Here is a 23,095-nt window from a genome sequence, read left to right on the forward strand (position 1 = left end):
GAACAAGTGTGCCATTCTCTCTAACGGTTTCAACATAAACTGTACCGAAAATAAATACCTCACGATGTCTATCTAATTATGAACTTGCTTTACGTTCACGGAACACATTTTTGGTGATAAACAAAATGTAACAAAGTAACATATTCACCAACACATGTTCTACGCCACTATACTTACATTTAAATGTGTGCTGCGTCGCTTCAGCCATTCTCCGCAAGGGTTTTTGAAATTGGTCCGTGCGCAAAGCATGGTGGGGATTTTAAGGACGCGAAGTCTCCCCATGTGTAGCCTCGAAATTTCTCCCAAACCAAGGACGCGGCCTCGGTGGAATTCCAAGTATGATGGAGATTGGAACAGTCCTTCGGCGGCACTCGATGGCGTAGCATCCTTGAAATATTGGCTTGGAAGACAGAATCCTCAAGATTGAGAAACGGCCACAGGCTACATTAATGTATTAATCGATGTTAATCCATGCGTGTGGATGTGGAATTAATGGACGTGACGTTGTGCGATTGCGTTGCCAGGCAACAGCTTCGGTTCATGTTAATTTACAAACTCTTCAACTACAACCGTAGTTATATTTAAAAACATGTTAGAAGGCCTCACGAAACACTTTAATGTAAATTAAAATGTAAATGTGAAGGAATGTGTGTATAACAAAATACATCCGTCATAAACGAAACCGGAAACAGATGTAGGCAAGATCCTCAGCTTGATGATTGGATGGTTTAGCCGCAATGCACGCTGGGATTTGGTGTTTATGCGATGTGAAATCCGAAAACACATTTTAAAAAATAAAACAATACTTTATTCCGAGTGTGCTTGCTTTTCTCTTTGAAAGTCATCACATAACGGCATTGTAATACACGGTTCGGCTGCATTAAATATTACATATCTGCCGTAGTTCTCTATTTATAGAGCCCTGATGAGAAGACTTCTAGACAAACATGAGGAACTGCCGCCAAAACTGAAAATGTGACGTGGATCATAAATATATAAGCAATTAAACAACATCTTACATTTCCTTTCACACAATACGTCTCCTTGCAGTATCAACACTAATTTGGTTGACTTTTATATTTGATCCAATTGGTAGATAGGTACATTTAAATTTACATTAAAGTATTTCGTGAGGCCTTCTAACATGTTTTCAAATATAACTACGGTTGTAGTTGAAGAGTTTGTAAATGAACATGAACCGAAGCTGTTGCCTGGCAACGCAATCGCACAACGTCACATCTGTTAATTCCACATCCACACACATGGATTAACATCGATTATACATTAATGTAGCCTTTGTTTCTGCTAAAAGAGGTGTCGACCAGCTGGGGCAACAAGAAAATTGGTGTAATGGAGTGTGACTATTACAAAATAAATCATTATAATATTAATATTGATAATAACAACCGACCGTCGGGGTAGAGTTTGCTTGGCATTTCCGGGTATTTCTCCACTGGTTAACAATACCGTGTAACTGTCACGTTTGAAGGGACGAAATCATAACATCTTCACGTCTCCCAGCATGGTAAATCATCACATGTTCACGTCTTGCGTGATACCGGGTTGCCTCTGCTCTGTTCAAATAGCCTGCAGTTCAGTCAAAGTAAGAATTCACATGACTGTCAGCCGAAACTAAGCCTGGCTTCCCCGTTCTGCTGGGGAAAGCGAAATGTTAAATAAGACATGTAGAGTAAGGATTGTATTAATGGAATATGACTATTTGAAGCTTAGATATGGTTTATTTTCCTGTTTGAAGCATTTGTCCCAAATGGTTTGTTCACAGACTGTATGCTGTTTTTATAGTTTCTGGCTATAATAAATGGTGTAATATTGGCGACTTAAAAAAATAATCATGCCTTTTGGGTTTCAGAGGGTCAATACATCCATAGTACATTCTTCCAGCTTTGACTGTCAATATAGCATCTAGTTGATACACCAAGTTTAAGTTTCTGTTCATAGTTTGACCAAGAGCCACACCTGTGAACTAATCCATGTTGTAGGTGTTTCTTAACTGTGAACACTCAGAATAATCAAAGTGTGGTGTGTAAAGGATTTCACTTCTTAGTGAAAGTTGTACACATTTTGTCCTTAAAATACATTAAGGAGAGGGTGAAGAATGACAAATCTGTCCTAAAATAAAATAAATAAAAAGTTGAGGGTTATTTGCCATCCAGTAATATCTATTAAAACATCTTCTTTTTGAGATACTATGCTTCAACACAGCCATAGACAGAAGCAATAATTCCAGGGACCAATTTCTCTTTTAACATACTGTACCCTGTACATTATGTTGTATGTCATCCTTATTGTTGTTCTGTTGTTTTTATGTTACATGTGTAACTAATGTCCTGCAGGTCACCCTTGAAAAAGAGATCTTTTGATCTCAAGGGGCTTTCACCTGGTGAAATAAAGGCTACAAACAAACATCCATATTCTGGCATGAAAGTCTTGTATTACGACAAACGTTAACTTGCCAACCTAGCTGAAACCTATGTTGGCATGTGAGTGTTTGGTATGTGACCTGTGAGTGATTTAGGAATTCAACAGCTCTACTGGAGAGACCTGCCCTTCCACCTTCATGATTTAGGCAGCAGAAGATAATGCACTGGGAAACACAGTTCCTGCAGGGGGCATGTTTATGTCTTAGAGAACTTTAAATTGTGCCTTTAAAGTAACATAGTGACAATATTATGTCAGTCCAAAACTCACAGATATTCACTTTAACATGATTTAAAAAGTAACATAGTGACAATATTATGTCAGTCCAAAACTCACAGATATTCACTTTAACATGATTTAAAAACAGAGAAAAGCCGGAAATCTTAATTTATTAAAGTTCAAGAGGAAGAAGATAGTGTGCTTCATATAAGAGCATGGGAAAGTTATTGTGGTCTAAGGGTGTGTGCATGGAACACTGACATTAAAAAACAATAAAATCACTTAATGCTCTAAATATTTTTTCTTTCGCACATGTGTAGGCATTATGTAGCTGCTCATGGGAATTCACTGCACTGTGACGTTCAGAGATCCTCTTGTGTGAGGAAATACCTCAGACACAGAGCAAGACAAGGCAGACATGCCGGACAAGCCACAATGAGAGAGAGGAGAGAGAGAGAGAGAGAGAGACGAGAGAGAGAGAGAGAGAGAGAGAGAGAGAGAGAGAGAGAGAGAGAGAGAGAGAGAGAGAGAGAGAGAGAGAGAGAGAGAGAGAGAGAGTGTGTGTGTGTGTGTGTGTGTGTGTGTGTGTGTGTGTGTGTGTGTGTGTGTGTGTGTGTGTGTGTGTGTGTGTGTGTGTGTGTGTGTGTGTGTGTGTGTGTGTGTGACAAAAATAGGAATGTGTGCATTTGTTGTAGCCTTTTCTCTCCTTTTCTAACTCTCAGAACGCACAGTGTAACGCAGAGAGCTTGGTGAGAAGTTAAACAAATATATCTGTCTTGTTTACTCCATTTAGATCATCCTTCTATCCATTAGCCATGTGACTGATGAGTGATGACTACTACATGTGAATAGTCCCTATTTTAGTCTGACAAAAGTAGGCTATTGGGCCGTGGTCCGGGGAAGTTAGTACCTGGGATCTCAGTTCTGATCACACTGGAAAGTCTGACATTCCCAATCAAACAAGGTAGATGTTAAAAGGCACCAACATGTGTCTATTTAGCTGCTGCAAAAAAAGAGAAAAAATGAATTGTGAACTGTTTTAATTCCATGTCCTGATCAAAACAAAGATGGTGGCTAACTCCTTGCTTGTTTGTCCAACAAAAATAAATGAAAGGGACATTGATTTGGACAATATAATAACGCTTTTTAAATCATCTCCAGCTTTTATATTAGTAGGAAAGAAAAATTGGTGGTGCAGCAGACATATCATTTTCTATCCAGTTAGTACAAAGAGTTTTTAAGGATTTTAGCAATTTATTTAGTGTTTTTAAAAAGGACCTTGTGGGTTTTTTCACAGATGGTCCGGGATTTATCTCTCAGACAAATGGATGCGCTGCTTTGTGCCGTGTTTGCAGTGAGATTTCATCAGAGACAAAACAGAGGAGGGATAGACAATAATGATAGAGGTATGCACTAAGAAAGGTCTGATGTTATTGACTGCAACACACCCTTATTATTAGAATAGAAAGCTGCTTCAGATGGGCGTGACCATGCCAAAGATTTTTTGAGACAATAATGAATGAATCTGTCTGTCCATTTTACAAGCCGCAGAACTGGTCTGACGCTCACATACCATCAAACCTGGAGGATGCAGAAAACTCAAAATCTTGACGCCCAGAACCAGTTTACACTCAATTTGATGCAGTTGTAAATCATGAGCTTTAAAATTAAAAGCTCCATTTGCTCTGAGATTGAAGCAGGAAATGAGCCAGATAAAACTTGCATGTAACACCAGAACATATGCAACATCTTCACACTTTAGCTACCCCTTTTCAAGTACACACAAACATAAGATCCATCTGAATATCTCAGTCTCAGAAAAAAACTGTTAATTTTCTAATATTTGATTTTGAGAAACAACCATTTTACTGAAATAGGATATTTCAAAATCAGTAAACTGAGACGTGATCACTATGGTGATCAACAGTTTGGCAGTCAAACAAACGTTGGATGAATTACTCAACCGTCTTGTGAAATAATGTACTCCTGCTGGGAGAGCTGGTAACTCTAGCTGTTCGCAGCCAGAGCAAGATTCCATTGTGATACGTCATGATGTGTTCATGCTCTATTCAGTCACAAAGATTATTGGGCAAAGATAAATAATAACATATCATGATGTGCTTAAAATGTCATCTTGTATTCAAGTGTTGTTTTGTCTAAGAAAACTTAAAATAAATACAGTTGTTTCAATATGATTTTTTTCAAAACATTAGTTTTTAGAGAAGGTATGTTTCTCAAAACCATGATATGATACAATCAAAAATACTTTTGTGATAAATACATGCTTTCTTGTCCACTTGGGCAGCAGATTTTGCATTGTGTTGTGTGGTCAGTCGGTCAGTCTGAGTAAACAACAGGTGGGTTTCCAGCAGAGAGCCTGAGCAGCTTCCTCTCTTTGTGAGAGCAGTGGACTCAGATCTACAATGTGTGTGTGGGGGGATCCACAGAGTCCTCCCAGCCCCTCTGAATATCTGAGGGATGGTGTAATGGCAGCTGGAGTGACACAGCAGGAAGAACTGACAGCAAAAACAGCCAATCTCTACAACTGTTACAGCCATTTTATCTAACTGGGAACAAACCGTCTCGCATTTTAATTAAACATATAAAGATCTTTCTGAAAACATTATGTTACGCTGTACACTGAGCCAAGTCTCATTTCACTCCACTAAAGAATCACCTCCATCAGACTCAAACAACAGCTCAGCAAAGGAACATCTGGAAATGACTCGATGTACTGTAATTACTTGTGTAAAAAGTCCCCCGTGTAGTTTTGGAGCTCTAGTAGTGTTATGTAGCTGTTTTAATAGCTTATGTACAACCACAAGGATGCGCATCCCTGCCAATATTTCACAGCACAGGCGGCTGCGGCAGTGACATGTCAAGAAACACAACAATGCAACATAGAAAGAGAAGAAGAAGATTGAAAGATAAACATGGATGCAAACAATACTGGATTTAAAATACTTAGTTAAAAGAGCTTCAGCGATGATTTTAAGCAAGGAAATGCATACAATATGTTGAAGCTCAATACACACATGTGTTGGTGGGGAAGACTGAATGTAAACAACATGTGTCATCTTTAAAATCTTTAACTAATCCTAGCGTTGATAGTATAATTGTTTAGTGTTTTTTGTTGGTAATGAGTGTTACACAGAACAATTTTTTTCATTCACGTTGATATAGTTAGTCCACTCTTTAGAACATTTCAACCCTTCTGTCTCCAGAATGTACAAATAACTACAACTTAGTTGGATCTTCATCATTAGCTGATGGCTTCATAGGGAAGAAGACGTGTGTTGAACAGGAAGAGGGGGCATCTAATCATTTATTTAATAATGACGATAATCTTGCCAAAAACTAAATTCTACAAAACTACATTTGAACACATCATGATAACTTAACAAAATGTACCTTTGAACAATAATAATTGTTAACCTCTCTGAAATTAAGCTGTTGGCAACCCCAATTTAGCCAAGCAGGAATGTCGGCCCACCAGCCGCTAACAGCTAACAGCTAAATCTACGAATCTTTTCTCCAGATGATTCTAACACAGATGTGTTGTTCTATTCAATCTGCGCATCATTCATAAGCTGTATGGTAAACATTGGTTCCAGGGTACTGTGATCATTTTTAATCATCGGGTACTCAAGTTTCACAAGGATTCGTCACAGCCCTGACAGTAAACAAACTTGAAATGTGTTTTAACGTATTACAAGAGACCCCTGTTAAAATGAACTAACATGTAAGGCTAAGAAACCTTTTAGCCGATTTCAACACAGATTTGTTGTCAAGTCAACCTGCGCATCATAGATTAGCTGCAACATAAACAGATGCTCCACAGTACGGCGGTCGTTTTTAGTCATACCGTTACTCAAGTTCACAAGTATTCGTCACAGCCCTAACAGTAAACAAACTGAGAATGCATTTAACATATAACAAAAAGACATTAGCAGCATCGACTGATGCTGGAGCTAATTGGCATTCTAGTCAAGACCATCTGTGAACCAGAACCAGCTTCAGACCAGGCTTATACCCATCCCGTCCATACATATCAGTCACTGAGTGGATACTGAAACATCTCAAACTGTTGAGTAATGCAGACTCCACCGCAGAGCAGATGTTGAATCAGCATCTCCGTTTGGTGAAATATGTGAAGATAAACATGTCACCATGCTGCCAGATGTAGTAAACATCACCACTATACATCGATGCCAATGGTTTGGTGTGTTGTTTAGAGTCTCAGAGTTAAACTATGCACCAGGGGTGTCAAACTCAAATACACAGTGGGCCAACATTTAAAAATGGGTACTAGTCGAGGGCCGGACTGGTTCAATGTTTATTGGAAAAATTATTGAAATGAACTTATTGCACATATTAAACCTGGAAATAACAAAGCTTAAATGATTGCCTATAAAAACAACATTAAACATTAAATAATCAGTTGCATTCATTTCTTATGGCTCCATCTGCAGCTTAATTTCCTAGGATTACATTTTTCCACAGGCCAACAACAGCTTCAACAAAACAATTTCCCTCAAAGAAAACAAACAAACATGCCCTGTTGTCTCAAGAAAAAAAGTGCAGAAGGAAACATCCATTGAACTCAGTTTGCTGCTCTGTGATGCTAGTTCAAGCAGATACTTGGCATCTCATCTTGAGTGCAAGTTCATCAATGCTTGGGCTCAGGCTCTGAGCTGAGGAGACCCTCAGGATTGAGTGACGGTGTGGGTGCTATATACCGGCGGGCCAGATCTAATAGTAATTAAAAATTATCCTACGGGCCGAAATTAAATCCACCAAGGGCCTGATATGGCCCCCGGGCCTTGAGTTTGACACATGTGCCTTACACACTCTGTTGCTGTTGACAGTTTTTACTGTGGAAAATATCCCCTTGCAAATCCATGACGTCCAACAGACACATGTTGAAGCAATTAGTGAAATATGCCCTCCACAAGCTCATTATCAAATATTTGATTTCATTTTAAGCACAGTTCTGTATCTGCAGGGCTTCCCTTTCTCCTTAGAATTGTTCTGAAACAAAATCAGAGACAACCCTGATTTACTGTAGCTAGAGTGTTTGGAAGAAATCTGAAATGTTTTCCATCACAGCAACCATTGAATGGTGCATTTGTTCAGCTGTGATTAATCCTTAAAGCGAACCTACACCGATAGATGTTAAGAAAATAATAATAGTGACATATCCTAGTGCATTTGAATGTTCAGTAATAAAGCTAAAAAGAAAGTTGTATAGACTAAAATACAATTGGCCTACAACTTCATGAATGTTTGTAAGTCAAACTAAATAAAATAGATAAATCTCGCTTTTCAAGGGCCCTGTAAAGATGTAGGCTTTTTTCTCTGTTTACTGCCATTGAATAAAACAGTGTTCCAGTGATGACGTATGTTTGCGGGCCGACCTGGAAGTTAGCATCACAAGGGCTACCTCAACACAAATAAGTGGGATATTTTGGAATATTGCAGAAAATAAGCTTTGTTGCCAACACACATTGATGATACTTACATATTTGGTTCAGCTTGATAATCTCCACATAAGTCACCACTTGGTGACTTTTTAAACGTTAATGCAATCGCAAGAGATAAAAATCTTATGTTAGACTATAACCGCTAAGCTAAAGGCGGTTAATGTTTGGTTTGATAACGTTTAGCAATTCAATTAGCAACCACCATTTCATAAATGTTATGACTTTTTAGGCAAACACGTTAAAAAGAAACCAGAAGAGGTCAAATGCTAACTCATTTCCAGGTTTTAGGATCCATTCCTGAAATACTTTATATGGAGCTATCCATAAAATACATTATGTCACTTTTCAGGGTTTTAAGTCAATGCAATGATAAAGGGATGCCTTAAGGAAAAAGATTGGGAACAACTGGTTGAGGCCATCTGCATGGTGACGAAATGTTGTCAGTCATAGTTGGAAACCAAAGAAAAGTTACATTCTACAGCCCGGCTCACAAAGAGGACCAATGTGTGGAATCTGCCTCCACCCAAACTGGACTGCAGTCAACTCATGAATCACATGTTAACCTCATCCAAACCAGCCTGCTCAACAAGAACCAGACCAACCCAGTAAACTACCAACAGACATTCAGCAAACTCTCCAGCACACACCCACTCCACCCTCCACCCTGCACCCTGCACACACACATTTAGCCGTTGAAAGAGAGGAAGGTTTTCCCCACAAGAAATGGATGCACAGTGACACTGCTTTTTGGGTTAGCTCTCAAATAAAGAGCCTTACAAGAAAATCTGACAAGACAAACATCAAGGTCCTCACAGAGTAAGTGAGCAGCTTCTAAAATAGAAAACTACATGATCTGCCGGAGAAAACCTCACCCAAAGGACCCCATTAAACCACAGTTTGGTTTCCTCCAACCTTGATTACATACGGCATATTGTTCACCAGCGGGCAGAGTGAGGGCTGATTACAGCAAAGTCTGAAAAACACATTTAGAAGATTTTCTAGTTCACAGGATCAATATTTTCACTTCTCCATTTTCAACATATGATCCTCCTTCTCTGTAACTATGGCAACAGCAGCGGCAATCGGTGTCAACATCAACAACAGACACGGGGCGTTTTCACAGACGATTATTTATCTTTTCTTAGTACTACAATAATATCTAAAAATGGACACCAGACGATTCTGCGTTTAAAAAAAACATTGTTGCACTTTTGGCCTTTGTTCTCTTTTCAACTTTTTCTCTGCTTTCTCTGACTTTTCACCTTTATTTTGTTGGTTTACAAAAGCGTGGTTTTACTAAGCATTGACCCTGTCTGTTGTTCAAGTGACCTAAGAAGCAAATGGCTTCGATTCTGCACACCTGGTTTCTAGACCTGTGAATGAAGCACTAGAACTTTCTGATCACAGTCATCAACATGAAGCTGATACAAGTCCTGATGTTCAATATACAACTTTAACGGCATAGTTGATATTGTATAAGGTAGTACAGTACATTTACAAGTTCAGAGAAGCAGGCAGGAGTACCAGCATGGAAGCTAATGGACTGCTTTGAACGGGGGCGACAGCAAATGGATTTTAGCCACCTGTCAAAAGGTCCAACTAAATCAAAACCAGTTTAAGTGTGAGCCATATTTAAAATATTTTCCCAGCTTAACCTTGGTGTCGGACAACTACAACAGTGAACTGAAGCCATTATCCATTTTCTCTTTAAAAGGCACCGACAGTAATTTGGTGTATAATATTTGTCTTACGCTGCCTCAAGGTTATTATACAAATAGTGTTTGGCATGCAACCAGTTTGAACCAAGAGGAGTGCCAGACTCAATTGAAAAGAACAGTACGTTTGCAGTCAGTTTTTTTAGCTTATGCTAGTTTTTGGGTTGGTTAGTTTGAGCTATTGTGTGACTTTGATGCATCTGAAATGACCACACCATTACACAAACACTGCCGTAGAAACTACGTAAAAACTAACATTTAAATGAGTGTTTTTGTCAAGGGAGTCTGGTATTCCTGTTTGTCCAAGCCGACAGCTATCTACTGTAGTTAATACACTGATAAATAAACCTTAACCCCTCTTCAAACAATCCTACCGATCCCATTAAAGTGACTTCAGCCTGATGCAGACTGTTGGATGAAACTGATGATGACCAAACTAATTTTAGTCAGGCGTCTGACCTGCATTGCTCTCACTCTGGATGTTTTCTTTTTCGTTATGTCTAGCGGGGATTAGAGCTGCTCTGATTGTTTCACAAAGAGAAGCAACAATTGAATCATTAATCAATCAACAAGCTCATTAATCATGGTCAGTAGCTACTGCAGGAGCTACTGACCATGCTACAGATGTTAGTGCAACATCTACAGCTCCTCTACCACAACCATCAGCAACAAGTGGACATGGAGAACTACATGAACTACATGTTGCTAAATCCACCGCGGAAAATAAACAGAAGGGCAACCATGGCAACCATGCTCGGGGGTCTTCTTCGCTGCTTTTGTTGTATTTTGTGGCAGAAGTACAGCGCCCCTTACAGGCCCGGCATATGTACTTTTTTTATATCGAATTTGGTTCGTTTTTGTTACCGTCTCTGTGTGGCTAGGGTCTAAGTTTCTGTTAGTTGACATAAGACGGATAGAAATTACTCCTCAATTATACTTTTGTGTGACAGCCACCCGTACAAACAGTTTCACAAACTTGGAAAATGCAACTAAAAGCGTTTATGGCCACATGGGATTACATTTGGTGGCACTAATTAAAATATACCTGGCCTAGCTCCTCCACTAAAGTTGCAACATTTTCAGGCATTTATCTTTGAGAAAATCAGATTTCTGGCACTGGAATAATGATCATAATACACAACATGCACAGACTGGGGCCAGACCTGTCCTGTTGCAATGGTGGATTCTCAGCTAACAGGTTATCATTAGGGCTGCAATAGTTTTCATTTTCCATTATCTGCTGATTATTTTCCAGATTCATCTATTCATTGTTTGGTCAGAAAATAGAAAAATGCTTCAAAGTCCACTGTGTTGTCCTCAAATGTGATGTTAACACCTGTGTCCACAGGTGGGGAGATCGCAGCAGAAGCACCTTTTGTCCTCTGCCAGGGACACACCCAGCAGCAGAGGAAACAAAAGGGGCCAACAGGTATTGGCACTTTCTCCCAGCTCACTTTTCTCCCCTGCAGGACTGGAAAGGCAGGAGTGACCTGATCAGTGACCTGATCAGCCCCGCAGATAGCAGAGCCGAAAACACTGGCAGCAGAATTCAACCTCCTCCCTGAGGTTATTATCTGTCAGAAAAAAATACTGCTTGGGGAAATGTTGATGCGCAAGTAAATGTATGCGCAAGTAAAGCAGAGACACAGGTTCCACATAAGATATTCAGATCTCTGGAAACAAGTTGGGGGGGGGGGGGGGGTTTGTCTCTACAGAAACTGTCAGATGAGTGATTTGAATGAAACATTCCGAGCAAGAAATTCACAGATTCCTCTAAAGCAGATTAACCACACATCCTTGACTGATTTAATGATGTCCTCGTATCACTAACATCTTAAGCTCCGAAACAGCACAGAAAGAAATAACGGGAAGTTTTCTGAAGAAAAAGATCAATCCAAAAGAGCAGATTTGTGTTAAAGGAAACGCGGTGAGAGCGCGGTGCGTAATCTCCACGTCGCTCCAATTGTATCATTATGTTACCTTTGATGTAGTTGGATGTGGTCTCATCCAGCAGACTGGACGCGGAGATCCCCATGGTGCTGCTGCCGGGAGAGGATCCACAGGTAAGGTTCAATCCACAGGTAAGGTTCAGTCCTCAGGTACAAGCTCCGACACATCGATCTGCAGCGGCAGCGAGGAGGGAGGGAGGAAGGGAGGGAGGAAACGCCCTCCTCCTCCTCTCCTCCTCCCGAGCACCGTGTCATTCAGTGACGTTTAGCCAGAAAGCCAACTCACCTTTTTTTTGTTCACCTCTGGATAACACCCATGATGCCCTGGGGGGGTTGAATCAGGTGCATTGATTACTTATTGAACAGCAATCGAAATATTTAAATGTGATTTAGATCAAATCATTCCATTAAAATGATTAATTAATACTGTCGGATAGGTGATTATTTAATTTTCTCAAATAATTTACAGTTGTGAAAAATAACTAAGTACATTAGTCGTGTAGTAGCCTACTTAAGTACACATTTGAGACACTTGCATATTACCATTTTATATACTTTCTAATTCAACTCCATAGGACATATTTATTTAAGTCACTCTGCATATCCTAATTAATGATACAAACAATAAATCAACTAATATGATGTATTATTTCAGGTTAAGCTACACAGCATCACAGATTATAAAAACAAAACAAAAACTCCACCTTTGACTGCGGCATCATAAAAGTGGATTTGTAATTAAAAACTAATTTTTCAGTGCTTTTGCACAAACCTGAGTTATTCTGAAGTGAATACCAAACGAACTAAGGGATTCAACAAAGAATAAAGAGTTGAGAGGCTTCTCAATTCTTAAATTTCCCCTCCTCGACTCCCCTCCTCGATTCCCCTCCTCGAGACTTAGTCCCGCCCACAGGAGATGCGAGCGGAGGACCGAGGAGGGGAACCGAGGAGAGAGGAGGGGAAGCAGCAGACGTTTAAAGAAATGAGAACTCCTCTCCTCTGAGCGGTCATATTAAAGCGACGTCTGTTCATTATTACATGGCAACAGCTGCATCAGCTGTCTAGTGTTTTGTCATATTTTATAATCTCTGTTAGATCAGCTGAACATTGTTCCCCCACATATTTACTTTGAATTCATTGAGAGTGCGGTATAATGAGACAATAACAGGCTACAGATGCGGACACACACACAAATATATTTATATAAATATATGCAATTTAAAGTATGAGAGCAGAGCTCTCATAATAACACAATCAGAGACTGGATATATCCCCCCCCCCCTCTCTGGTCGCTGAAATGGGGAATTGAAATTACGGGAATTGAAATTACGGGCCAAAAGTTGTATTTGCAAGTATTAAAAGTAAGCAGAGGACACCAAACCAACTGAGACCTGTCTGTCCGCCACATCTACACACTGTACAACACACACACCTACAGCTCCTAAAGCATAATCAGGCTACAGCCGTTGTGTATTTTATTATGTGAAGCACTAAATGGTCTTAGAAAAATATCGACTCTTTGTAGATATTTACTAAACTAAAGCAAATAAAGAGAGTAGGCCTGTTATACTGAGTGATATTTATTTTACACACTGCTCTGCTTTCTGCACGCTGAAATTCATTTCCGGGTCACTACCGGAGGACCGAGGAGTCGAGGAGGGGAAATTTGAGTATTGAGAAGCCTCTCTGGTTCCCTTGTCTCGTGCATGGCTTGAGACTACCTTTGCAAAGGTATCCCAAATTTAGCTTGCAAACTAATCAGTTCAGAATGGGCTTTCTCAGGGGCGTGGCTTAAAGAGACAGGCGCTAAAACAGAGCGTTTCAGACGAGTAAATACCTATGGTAAATACAGGTATATTCAGATTGACAGTATGAGAAAAATATAATGGTTTTTTTTATATTAAAGAGGCCCTATTGTTGTTTTTGTTGTTTTCCCTTTCCTGTTAGTAATTTCTTTTTTTGTGGCTAAAATCCCAAAGTTTACATTACAGGGAGTTTCTCTCCCACACACTTCCCTGCCTGAAACCCCTCCATTGGACTCATTTGTTTATTTCTGTAACATAGTGACATCACAACATAACACTTGCGCCTCTATTGGCTAGTGCTCCAACACATTGTATATGATCACAACAGAGCCGGTCAGCTATCCAATCAGAGCAGACTGGTGAAAATAGGTGCTGCAGCACAGGCAGTTTGAGAACAATAAAGAGCTTTTTGATTAAAGAATGGAGACATGTCACAGCAGAGGCACAACATACAAATATGACCCTGAAAATAAGCATTGTACGTCCCCTTTTAAAGTGATAAACACATTCATGGGTCACTTTTTATGACCCAATACCATAATATATTATGTATTTGAAATGGGTTATTTTGAATAATGAGGTCATAACTTGTTACCACTTTTACAGAAGTCAACAATCTGAACACTTCCTTCAATTCTAATGTGAGGTTCAGAACCTACAGAAAAATCACCTCTGGTAGAGGCTACAGGGCGAGCACACCGAAGATGAACCTCCTGCTATAAAAGACACCTGTTGATAAACTCAAATGCAGCTTCACCACAGCTACAAATTGCTACATCAAAAGACCATTTGGGTTTACACAATAAAGCCCTACGGCATATTTCCATTGTGGTCTCTCTGTAGTGGGGGGATGTTCACTTTTCTTACCTGTAGTGCTATCACTCTGGATGATTAGCAGTGATTACATCTGCGCTGATTAACTCAAAAAAGTGAAGCTATGATCTGATCAATCATTGACATCTGCTGAGCTGAATCCCAATGCATTTGGTGCTGTACTCAAAGGAGTTAACAGATAATGGTCAGATTACTCCTTTATATGTGGCCTTTGCTGTGTGAACTGCTTGTTTCCCTGAAGCTTAATACGCATAATGTATTCCTATTAATCTAGTAATTGCCCTCATGTTGAGCATCCAGTGTAAATTCAGCAGGTAATCACGGTTTTCTCTACGCATTAATACAGAGCAAGAAAACAAATGAGATTAACACATTATTTAATCATCAGCTTTAAAACCTCCCAAGCTGCTTATGATTTAAAACAATTCTGGCTATGTCTTTCACAGATTCCCCATGTCCTTCTAAAGGTTACTGATAAACCTTGAAGTCTTTTCTGTCCTTTCAACCACTCAACGCTCTCAGAACGAGGTGTGAAATGGTGAGTTTCTCCATAAATACTCATCTGTGGGAGTATTTACAAATGATGTGAGTGATCACTGTGTTGTAGCTACAATGAGGGACACAAAGGTCCAAAAGGGTAAACCTCGCATTATCAGTAAGCAAAGCATTTTGTGGAGCAGGGTTTTGTACATGATCTGTTTGGTTTTGATTGGGGAAAAATCGATCTGTGTGCTGATGTAGAAACTGCATGGTCTTATGTTTATATTGGTTTTATGGAGATCATTGATAGACATGCACCCCTGCGTACATTTAGAGTGGTTTTCTGCTGAACTGTCTTGTCTCCTGCATGAGAGAAACAAGGCATGGGCAAAGGCCAGGAAATCAGGCTCAGAGGTAGAATGGCTACGCTTTAGGCAGCTAAGAAATAGCTTTACATCACATGTCAAAAGTGCTAAGTCTAAGTACTATTTGTCAGTTACCACAAAAAACCTAAATAATCCTGGAACATTTTGGAAAGCCATAAAATCGATATCCACCGGTGAAATCCGTAATGAGCTACCTCCGTGCCTTACCACAGCATCTGGCACTATATCGGACAGGGTCACTATGCTGAATAGCTTTAATGAGCATTTTGTGTCCTGTGGTTCTATGTTTGATTCTGTTTCTAACTCTGCTTCTGTGAACACCCCAATCCGTGACTCTGAACAACGTGGTCTGGAAAACCCTTTCAGTTTTACCCCTTTTACTGTTAATGTTGTTCATGAAACCTTAACCAAGTTAGATCCTAAGAAACCGGCCGCCCCGGCCAACGTAGAACCTTTCTTTTTAAAGATAGCTGCAGATTTTATTGCTCCACCTCTCACTACTCTTTTTAACCCCTCCCTCGGCACTAAGAACATTCCAAAAATATGGAAGTCAGCTTATGTCCTCCTGCCTTTACTAAAAGGAGGGGAGGCCACCTTATTAAACAATTGTAGGCCAATCTCTAAATTGTCAGTTCTGGCTAAGGTTCTTGAACGCCTAGTGAGTGAACAGGTAAAGGAGTTTTTATGTAAAAATGATATCCTGTCTAAACATCAGTCAGGCTTCAGAAAGAAACACAGCACCATCACTGCCACAATGAAAGTGGTGAATGACATTACGAGTATTTTAGATAATAAGCAGAGTTGTGCAGCTCTATTTGTTGACCTGTCCAAAGCGTTTGATACCGTCGATCATCGCATCTTAAAGCAGAGGCTACTCAGTATTGGCATATCCAGCCATGCAGTGGGTTGGTTTGTGAACTACCTCTCTGAAAGGTCCCAATGTGTTCATTTTGATGGACTGTCTTCTGAGTGGTTAAACATTGCTAATGGTGTTCCTCAAGGTTCTGTTTTAGGTCCACTTTTATTCTCCATATATATCAACAGTTTAGGTGAAAATGTCGACGGAGCAACCTTACAATTTTATGCGGACGATACCGTGATGTATTGTGCAGGTCCCTCCATTAAGGAGGCTGCTGTTAAATTGCAAGCTGTTTTTAACATTATTCAGACTCAGCATCATGTTCTGTTTGGTAATTGATGTGACTTGGATTACTATAAAAGAAAGAGAGAAAACCTTTATGCAACAAAAATAAAACATTTATTAATTGATTTTATCGCTCAGAAAACAGGATAATTGTATTTTGCTCAATTAAGAATTACAGGAAATCAGTACAAATCAGGCTTTGCGTTGATTTTGTTTTTATTTAATGTTTTTTTTTACACACAAGAAATAAAACAAGACAGTTAACCAGCTAGAAAATAAAATCACAACTTGTAACCCATAGATTTTCATAAGAACTCTGAACATAAATAGAGAAACAGCAGATAAATTAGGCTCCTCTGTGCTGCAGGATCCGCAGTTTAATATACAAAAATCTGTTTTTGGTTTGATTAAAGATATATTAAAGTGAAAACATGTCCACGTAGTTTCAGTGCAACTTTCTTTAGATGAATAGAAACCAGACGAGCAGACTGATTTAGTTTCAAAGCGTGGAAGGCTTTGCGTTTCTCTCACAGCGTCTTGTCCATGCTCACACTCGTCTGAGGGACGCTGATGTTCGTGGGCACGCTGTACTTTGTGAGGACAGATTTAAACTGCTCCAGTGTGGCGTCGGTTCGAACCCCCGTCGGGTCGAAGTGGGTCCGACTCACCCTGAAGCCGGCCTCCGTCAGGTACTGAAGGAACTTGTTCAACCTGTGAAGAGAAATATAGAGAAATAATAAAGTTAGATCAAATGTTCCTGCAGTTTTATGTCTATATTTAAAGCGTCTGAAGTTGTGTTTCAGTATTTCCATAAAAGGATAAAGAATAAATCTTGTGTTATTCTTCATTTTTCTTTTTGTCAACTAATCCCATGTGCAAACCAACATGGTGTTACTGTCTTAATACTTTCTGACTTTGTGTGGCTTTTAGCTCCAGGCCCATTGTTTTTAAATTGTATTCATTTTTTTTTTGTCTCAGTAATTTCCTCACTGTAGTTCCTCAAGCTGGGAAACATGATGGATGGAGGACTATCTCCAGCAGTGTATTAATCCTCAATTGGTGAATATTTAACAACAGAACAGTTGGATCCAGTCAAAGAATGGAATGTCAACCAGTGCAGCAGTGTGGTCCATTGATGTGCTGGGGTCAGAGGTCACTTACTTAGGCATGTTCATGCCTCGGATGCTGTGGCGGTGGATGCTGTAGTAGAAGGGCGGGTGTTCCAGAGACGCCTCACACTTCATCCTCTTCAACACATTCCCCGACTCCTCTCCTGACTTCCTCTTCCCTGCAGGAGTACTGGAAATTAGATCTGAGAGGGATTCATGTCCAACTCTGCTAAACCCAGGAGTGACTCTAGTGGATATCTCAAAGTTTCAAAAGCTACCAAATAAGTCAGATTGAATTTTGGGTAAATATGAATGTGACGTTTTGCACCGGACATTATTTGTATTTGTGATGCTGTGACTATAGAGAACAGTTTGGCCCCTTGTAGTGTCCCTGAAGTATTTGAACTAGCAGATACAGAATGCACAGTCAGTGGAACTGTCATACAGTGTGTGAAATGGCTGTTCTGGCAGTAAAATAAACTTTAAGGGTAAAATAAAGAGGTTAAAAAAGTCATTTAAATGTTCCTGCAGAGCATCATAAATGCACATTCTATGCAGTGGGTGCAGTTCAGCAACACTGCCATCTAGAGGACAGAGTAAGTAACAGGTCAGCTTTTTTTCCTTTTATATGTACATTTCTGTGTACAAGTACATTAAAAACAACCTAAAAAAGGAGTACATTCCTTCTGCTGTCACTGACTCACCGGACTGCTCAGACTGACCCGACTCTTCTCCGCTCTTCAAGGTCTTGATGACGACTCCGCACTCCACTGCAGAGAGGGAACAACACATCTTGTCAACACGTTGTTTTGTCATACACACACCCTGTGCTACAGGTGGGGATGTGTCACCTTGGTTGCTGAGAGCAGAAGACCCGTGGACTAGCGACTTGAGGGTGGTGCAGTCCGACTCGCAGATGAGAGTTTTGACGAGCGGCTGGATGTCGTCCATGCTGTGCTTCACCGCCGCAGACAGCATCCTCCTCAGGAAGCCTGTGTTAAACAGAGGTCCGGACCTGGACACACACATGCATTAGCTTTGAAAGGTTTGAAATCAAATAGAGTATAATACCACAAACTCTTTTATTCTGTTGAATGACAGAATACTATTTCAATCGGATTTTACATTTGTTTTGTGACCCATGATCAGTATTTAACGGTGCAACTAGGCTCTAAATATTAAGGTTGAACGATTCTTTTTGGGCCCTCTGCAGACTCAGTGTTATGTTGAATAGATGTAAACTGTGATTGATCAGTCTGTATGTTTAGATGATATTCCAACAGTTCTAACTTTTTGTTTATATTGTGTTAATAATACCATTTCCAAATGCCATAAGTAGTCAATTCAGCAGGCTAGAAGCATGATGGTGCACTTAACATTGGAGCAGGAAGTTGTTCCGACTTTAATCTGCACACATTTTGATGCTAAGCTTCCAGTTTCTTTTGCCTATGACGGCTCATTTCTTCTATTCTTATTGAACTGTTTCTAAAAGTTATACATGTCTCTTTCTGCCCTTTACATTTTCAGTCCGGTTAAACCATTGAACAGAGTTTTGTTCTCCATGTTCAGAACACATCTTTCATGCAACATCTGAAAACGGACTTTCTACAACCTAAAAGCTTGAAACATAACTCCTCTCAGACATCGTGGCTGGAGATTTGAGCAGCAGCGTATCTGATTAGCTAGTTTTCTGAAGCAGCTGTTGTATTAGGGCCCATCACACAGCTCAGTGAGGTGTGTGTGTCGGTGCCTGCAGTGATTTACCATAACGGCCCCAGCTGCACTGCTGTCTTCCCGGGCATACTTCCGTGACAGTTACAGGGCAGCGTTTCTGGAAGAACCACAAGAAAGTAAAGTATTTACTTTTCATATGTACTGCAGCTTCCTGTATGTCCTTCTCTGCGGGAAAAAAATAAGAATTTAATATAAACAACAGGACACATATCACATCATATTGACAACAACTGTTACATTTGGATCTCTTAATATATATATATATATATATATATTATAGGCGGTGAGGAGGCAAAGATGGTTGTCGACTAAGTGCTCATGGAACATATTTGTATACCCATAAAGACCGTTTCTAAAAATGAATGAAAGAGGCCATAATAGGCTTATTATACATAAGGTTTCTTGGGATGAAAATGACTGCTTCATTGATATAATTGTTGCATTTTACTGCTGTACGTGCTTTTAATAGCTTTATACATTGCTTTGTAGTTTAATCTACAGCAAGTCTTCTTATTCTACAAGATCATCATGTGTTTATAGTTTTGTCGCCTCCTGTGAGACCCACATATCTCTTCAAAGTATTTGAATGAGCTAGGAAAAACAGCCATGTTTTCAGCTTTTCTGCTAATGCATTTTCCAGCCGATCCAAAACGGTTATTAAATATTTGAGTGAAACACTTTTCAATCAGTTCATAAAAAAAATATTTGGATCAACATATCTGGAAGTACATGGTTTTAACTGGACAGTAAGTGGATGAAAACATTTCATTTGTAAAGTAATAAAGTCAAAAGTAGAATATTTCGCTCTGAGATGTGAATGGACGTATAAAGTAGGAAAATATGGAAATACTACTTTAGTAAAGTAAAATCACCTCAAATGTGTACCTAAGTGAAATACTTTAGTAAATATACTTAGCTAAACTCCATCAGTTGCATCAGGTGTATACTAGACTCTCACAACAACTCACCGTCCACCATGTTCCCCTTCTTGAGGAAGACTCTCTCCTCACACCACTGACAGTGGACCAGTTTACGTAACTTCTTCGTGGACTCGTCTGCCTGCGTGGGGCCCCGGAGGACTCGCACCACCACCAGGACGAAATGCTCCAGGGCCACGGCCAGCAGCACCTCGATGCCTTTGTTACAGCGAGCCGCCGCTCTGCAACACACAGCAATATTCAGGATTTTATTTTTTCTGCCACATCAGGGCAGACAGACATTCGGATGTGAAGTCCTACCTGGACACTGTGTCCACCACCATGCGTGCAGCCAGCTCTTTGTAGTACTCGGTGCGGATGATGTGGCAGCCGTAGTGCCGCAGGGTGACATTGGGACTCTTGGAGTACAGAGAGGACGTGTCGGTGGACGACACAGAGATGATGCCCAGGTTCCGGATGTTCCTGAAGGCAGCGTCCAGGTAGTTCACTGCAGTGCCGAACGGATCCAAGTGACTGGAAGATTGAAAAGAGTCAATTAATAACTGCACATTTTTAGGAAGCATTCATTCATTTTACTCTGTAGAAAGTTAAAGGGGCCCTATTGTGCGGATTTTAAGGTTTCATATTTGTGTTTTGAGCCTCTACTGGGACATGTCTCCATGCTTTAATGTTCAAAAGCTCTTTATTTTTCTCATACTGCCTGTGCTGCAGCACCTCTTTTCACCCTCTGTCTGAAACCAGAGCCCATTAAAGCATGCAAACATGTCAAAGTAGAGGCACACAATACAAATATGAACCTGAAAATAGGCAGGAAAGGCCCCTTTAATAGTTTCTGGACAACTATGGCACAGAGGAAGAAGGATACAGACACAATACTTGATTAATTAGATTTATATTCCTGCAATGCGACTTATATGCCACTATGTTCGTTCCAGTACGTTTTTTTACAAATACGTGTTGTGCTAATTACATTTAGTCTGTAACATGTGTTCACTGTTTTGCCCTCAAATGTGTCAGAAACTATTAATAAAGACTAAAACATCTAACCAATAAGCTAAACTAATTACAAACTATCTTCCGACTTACATGTAGTCGAAGGGCCACAGGTGCATGGTGACGTTGGCGTCCATCTTGACGACCTCGACCGTAGCGATGGGTGTTCCCTCAACCTCACTGGTGGCCACCTCGGGACCCCGGGGGCCTCGCGAGCCTCCGTCCACCCGGATGTTGTTGAGCTCGCAGTTCTCTTTGATCATTTTGACGCACGTGTCGCTGATATCTGTGATGGTCACTTTGACGGCGCTGCGGAGGTGCTTCGCCCACTGGAGGCCCATGATCCCTGAGAGACGGACAGGAAGAATTCAAGGCAAGGCTTAATGTGGATGCAGACTCATTGCTCCTCTCTTTTCTTTTTCAAAAGGATATATTTTACATAGTTGATCATCAATCTTCAGTGAAAAGACATTTGTTTTGCAATGTCTTTTAGTCTCAGATTCAAGATTGGACTGTCTTTAAACCACGGTTGCACTAAAACCAATACTTTCATTATTATTATTAATAATATTGAAAATTGGAAAAAATCGGTCGCGCAGCGACCAATAAACCTGCCAAAAACACCCAAAAACATGGAAAACGACCGACTAAAGCACCCAAAATGTTCGTAAATAATGTCGGCTGATAGACCGTGTGAGCCCAGTCACGTGGGCGAAGCCCACGTGACTGCAAATCGCATAATTGATATCGTAACAATCATCGTAGTCGCTCGCAAAGCGAGCGATAACCATGCAAAACCCCCTCAAAACAGGGTAAAAAAGGGCCAAAAGCCCATTACAGGTGTCCCTGTGGTCCCATCCACCTCAATGTTAAATCGAACATGATTGAAACTGGTCCGATTATTTATTATGATTATTCTTTACCTTTGTTGCACGCACTTTTGACCCCCGTAGCATATGTGAAAACTCACCAAATTTTGCACACGCGTCAAAAGTGTGGCAACTTGAAGTACGTCATTGTTCCCGGAACTTAACGTAAAAAATTGCGTAGGCCACGCCCACTTCCGTTTTTGACGTTAACTCCCCCTATTTTAACTTTCACGTAAACGAACGAAACTCGCCACGCATATCTAGGGTGCGGAGACGAACCAAAAAGCCTCTTGGAGGGGTAAAAAATAACGTACAGGAAGTCGGCCATTTTGAATTTGGTGTCGAAAAAACGCGATTTTATCGCGTTTTTTGCCCTATTTCGCGTACCTACGAAATCTATCTCCTCCTAGGGACTTTTATCGTACGACTCAAAATTCGTCGGGTAGCTTCGCGACACATGGGAGAGCTTAAGTTATCACGAGAAAATCTTTGATCCGTACGGCGTAGCCGTTATCTTCCGCCAAAGTTCGCGTTCGTACGATTTTTGGCGGTCCCTCGCCATGGAACCCGATGATGTCATAACTCAAACTGACATTCTCAGAACGCCACCAAACTTCACATGACGTTTAGCACCACAGCCCTGAACAGCTCTAGGTCAAATCTGATGTTACTTAATTTGGCGTTACCATGGCAACGGATCCTTCGCCATAAACAACGGTGTCGCTGTAAATCCAATGGACACGGTCCCATCGTCCCCCAATCTTCACTTTTATATCACTGGTCCATGCCTCAACAGCTCCAAGTGAAATCTGAAATCTCAACGTATGCCGTTTTTCTCGCCAAAACATCCGATGTTGTTGTAAGTCAATGGAAAATCGTCCAAACAGCACCAGACTTCAGACTATCATTAATGGTCCGGCCCTCAACAGCTCTACGTGAAATCTGAAATCTCAACGTATGCCGTTTCCATGGAAACGCATCCCTCGCCGTCAAACATC

General features: G+C 40.4%; 2 protein-coding genes across 3 annotated transcripts in view; both read right to left on the reverse strand.

Annotated features, from left to right (window-relative positions):
* LOC117445927 (protein Niban 1-like) overlaps positions 1–12,055 on the reverse strand; it is a 46,690-nt gene extending 34,635 nt beyond the window's left edge. Inside the window, exon 1 of the mRNA XM_034081870.1 lies at positions 11,837–12,055. Coding sequence (XP_033937761.1) covers positions 11,837–11,891 — 55 coding nt within the window. The 5' untranslated portion in view covers positions 11,892–12,055. The remainder of the gene's footprint in view (positions 1–11,836) is intronic.
* Positions 12,056–16,658: 4,603 nt separating this feature from the next.
* The window catches only part of trmt1l (tRNA methyltransferase 1-like), a 29,095-nt gene continuing 22,658 nt past the window's right edge, over positions 16,659–23,095 (reverse strand). For both annotated transcript variants that reach the window (XM_034081653.1, XM_034081654.1), the window contains exons 9-16: positions 21,322–21,574; positions 20,536–20,748; positions 20,266–20,456; positions 19,328–19,394; positions 18,415–18,578; positions 18,268–18,333; positions 17,616–17,742; positions 16,659–17,165 (exon numbers count right to left, since the gene is read on the reverse strand). In XM_034081653.1, the coding sequence (XP_033937544.1) occupies positions 16,982–17,165; positions 17,616–17,742; positions 18,268–18,333; positions 18,415–18,578; positions 19,328–19,394; positions 20,266–20,456; positions 20,536–20,748; positions 21,322–21,574 (1,265 nt within the window). In that variant the 3' untranslated portion in view covers positions 16,659–16,981. The remainder of the gene's footprint in view (positions 17,166–17,615; positions 17,743–18,267; positions 18,334–18,414; positions 18,579–19,327; positions 19,395–20,265; positions 20,457–20,535; positions 20,749–21,321; positions 21,575–23,095) is intronic.

Source organism: Pseudochaenichthys georgianus, chromosome 4 (assembly GCF_902827115.2).
Source record: "Pseudochaenichthys georgianus chromosome 4, fPseGeo1.2, whole genome shotgun sequence".
Taxonomy (NCBI): Eukaryota; Metazoa; Chordata; class Actinopteri; order Perciformes; family Channichthyidae; genus Pseudochaenichthys; species Pseudochaenichthys georgianus.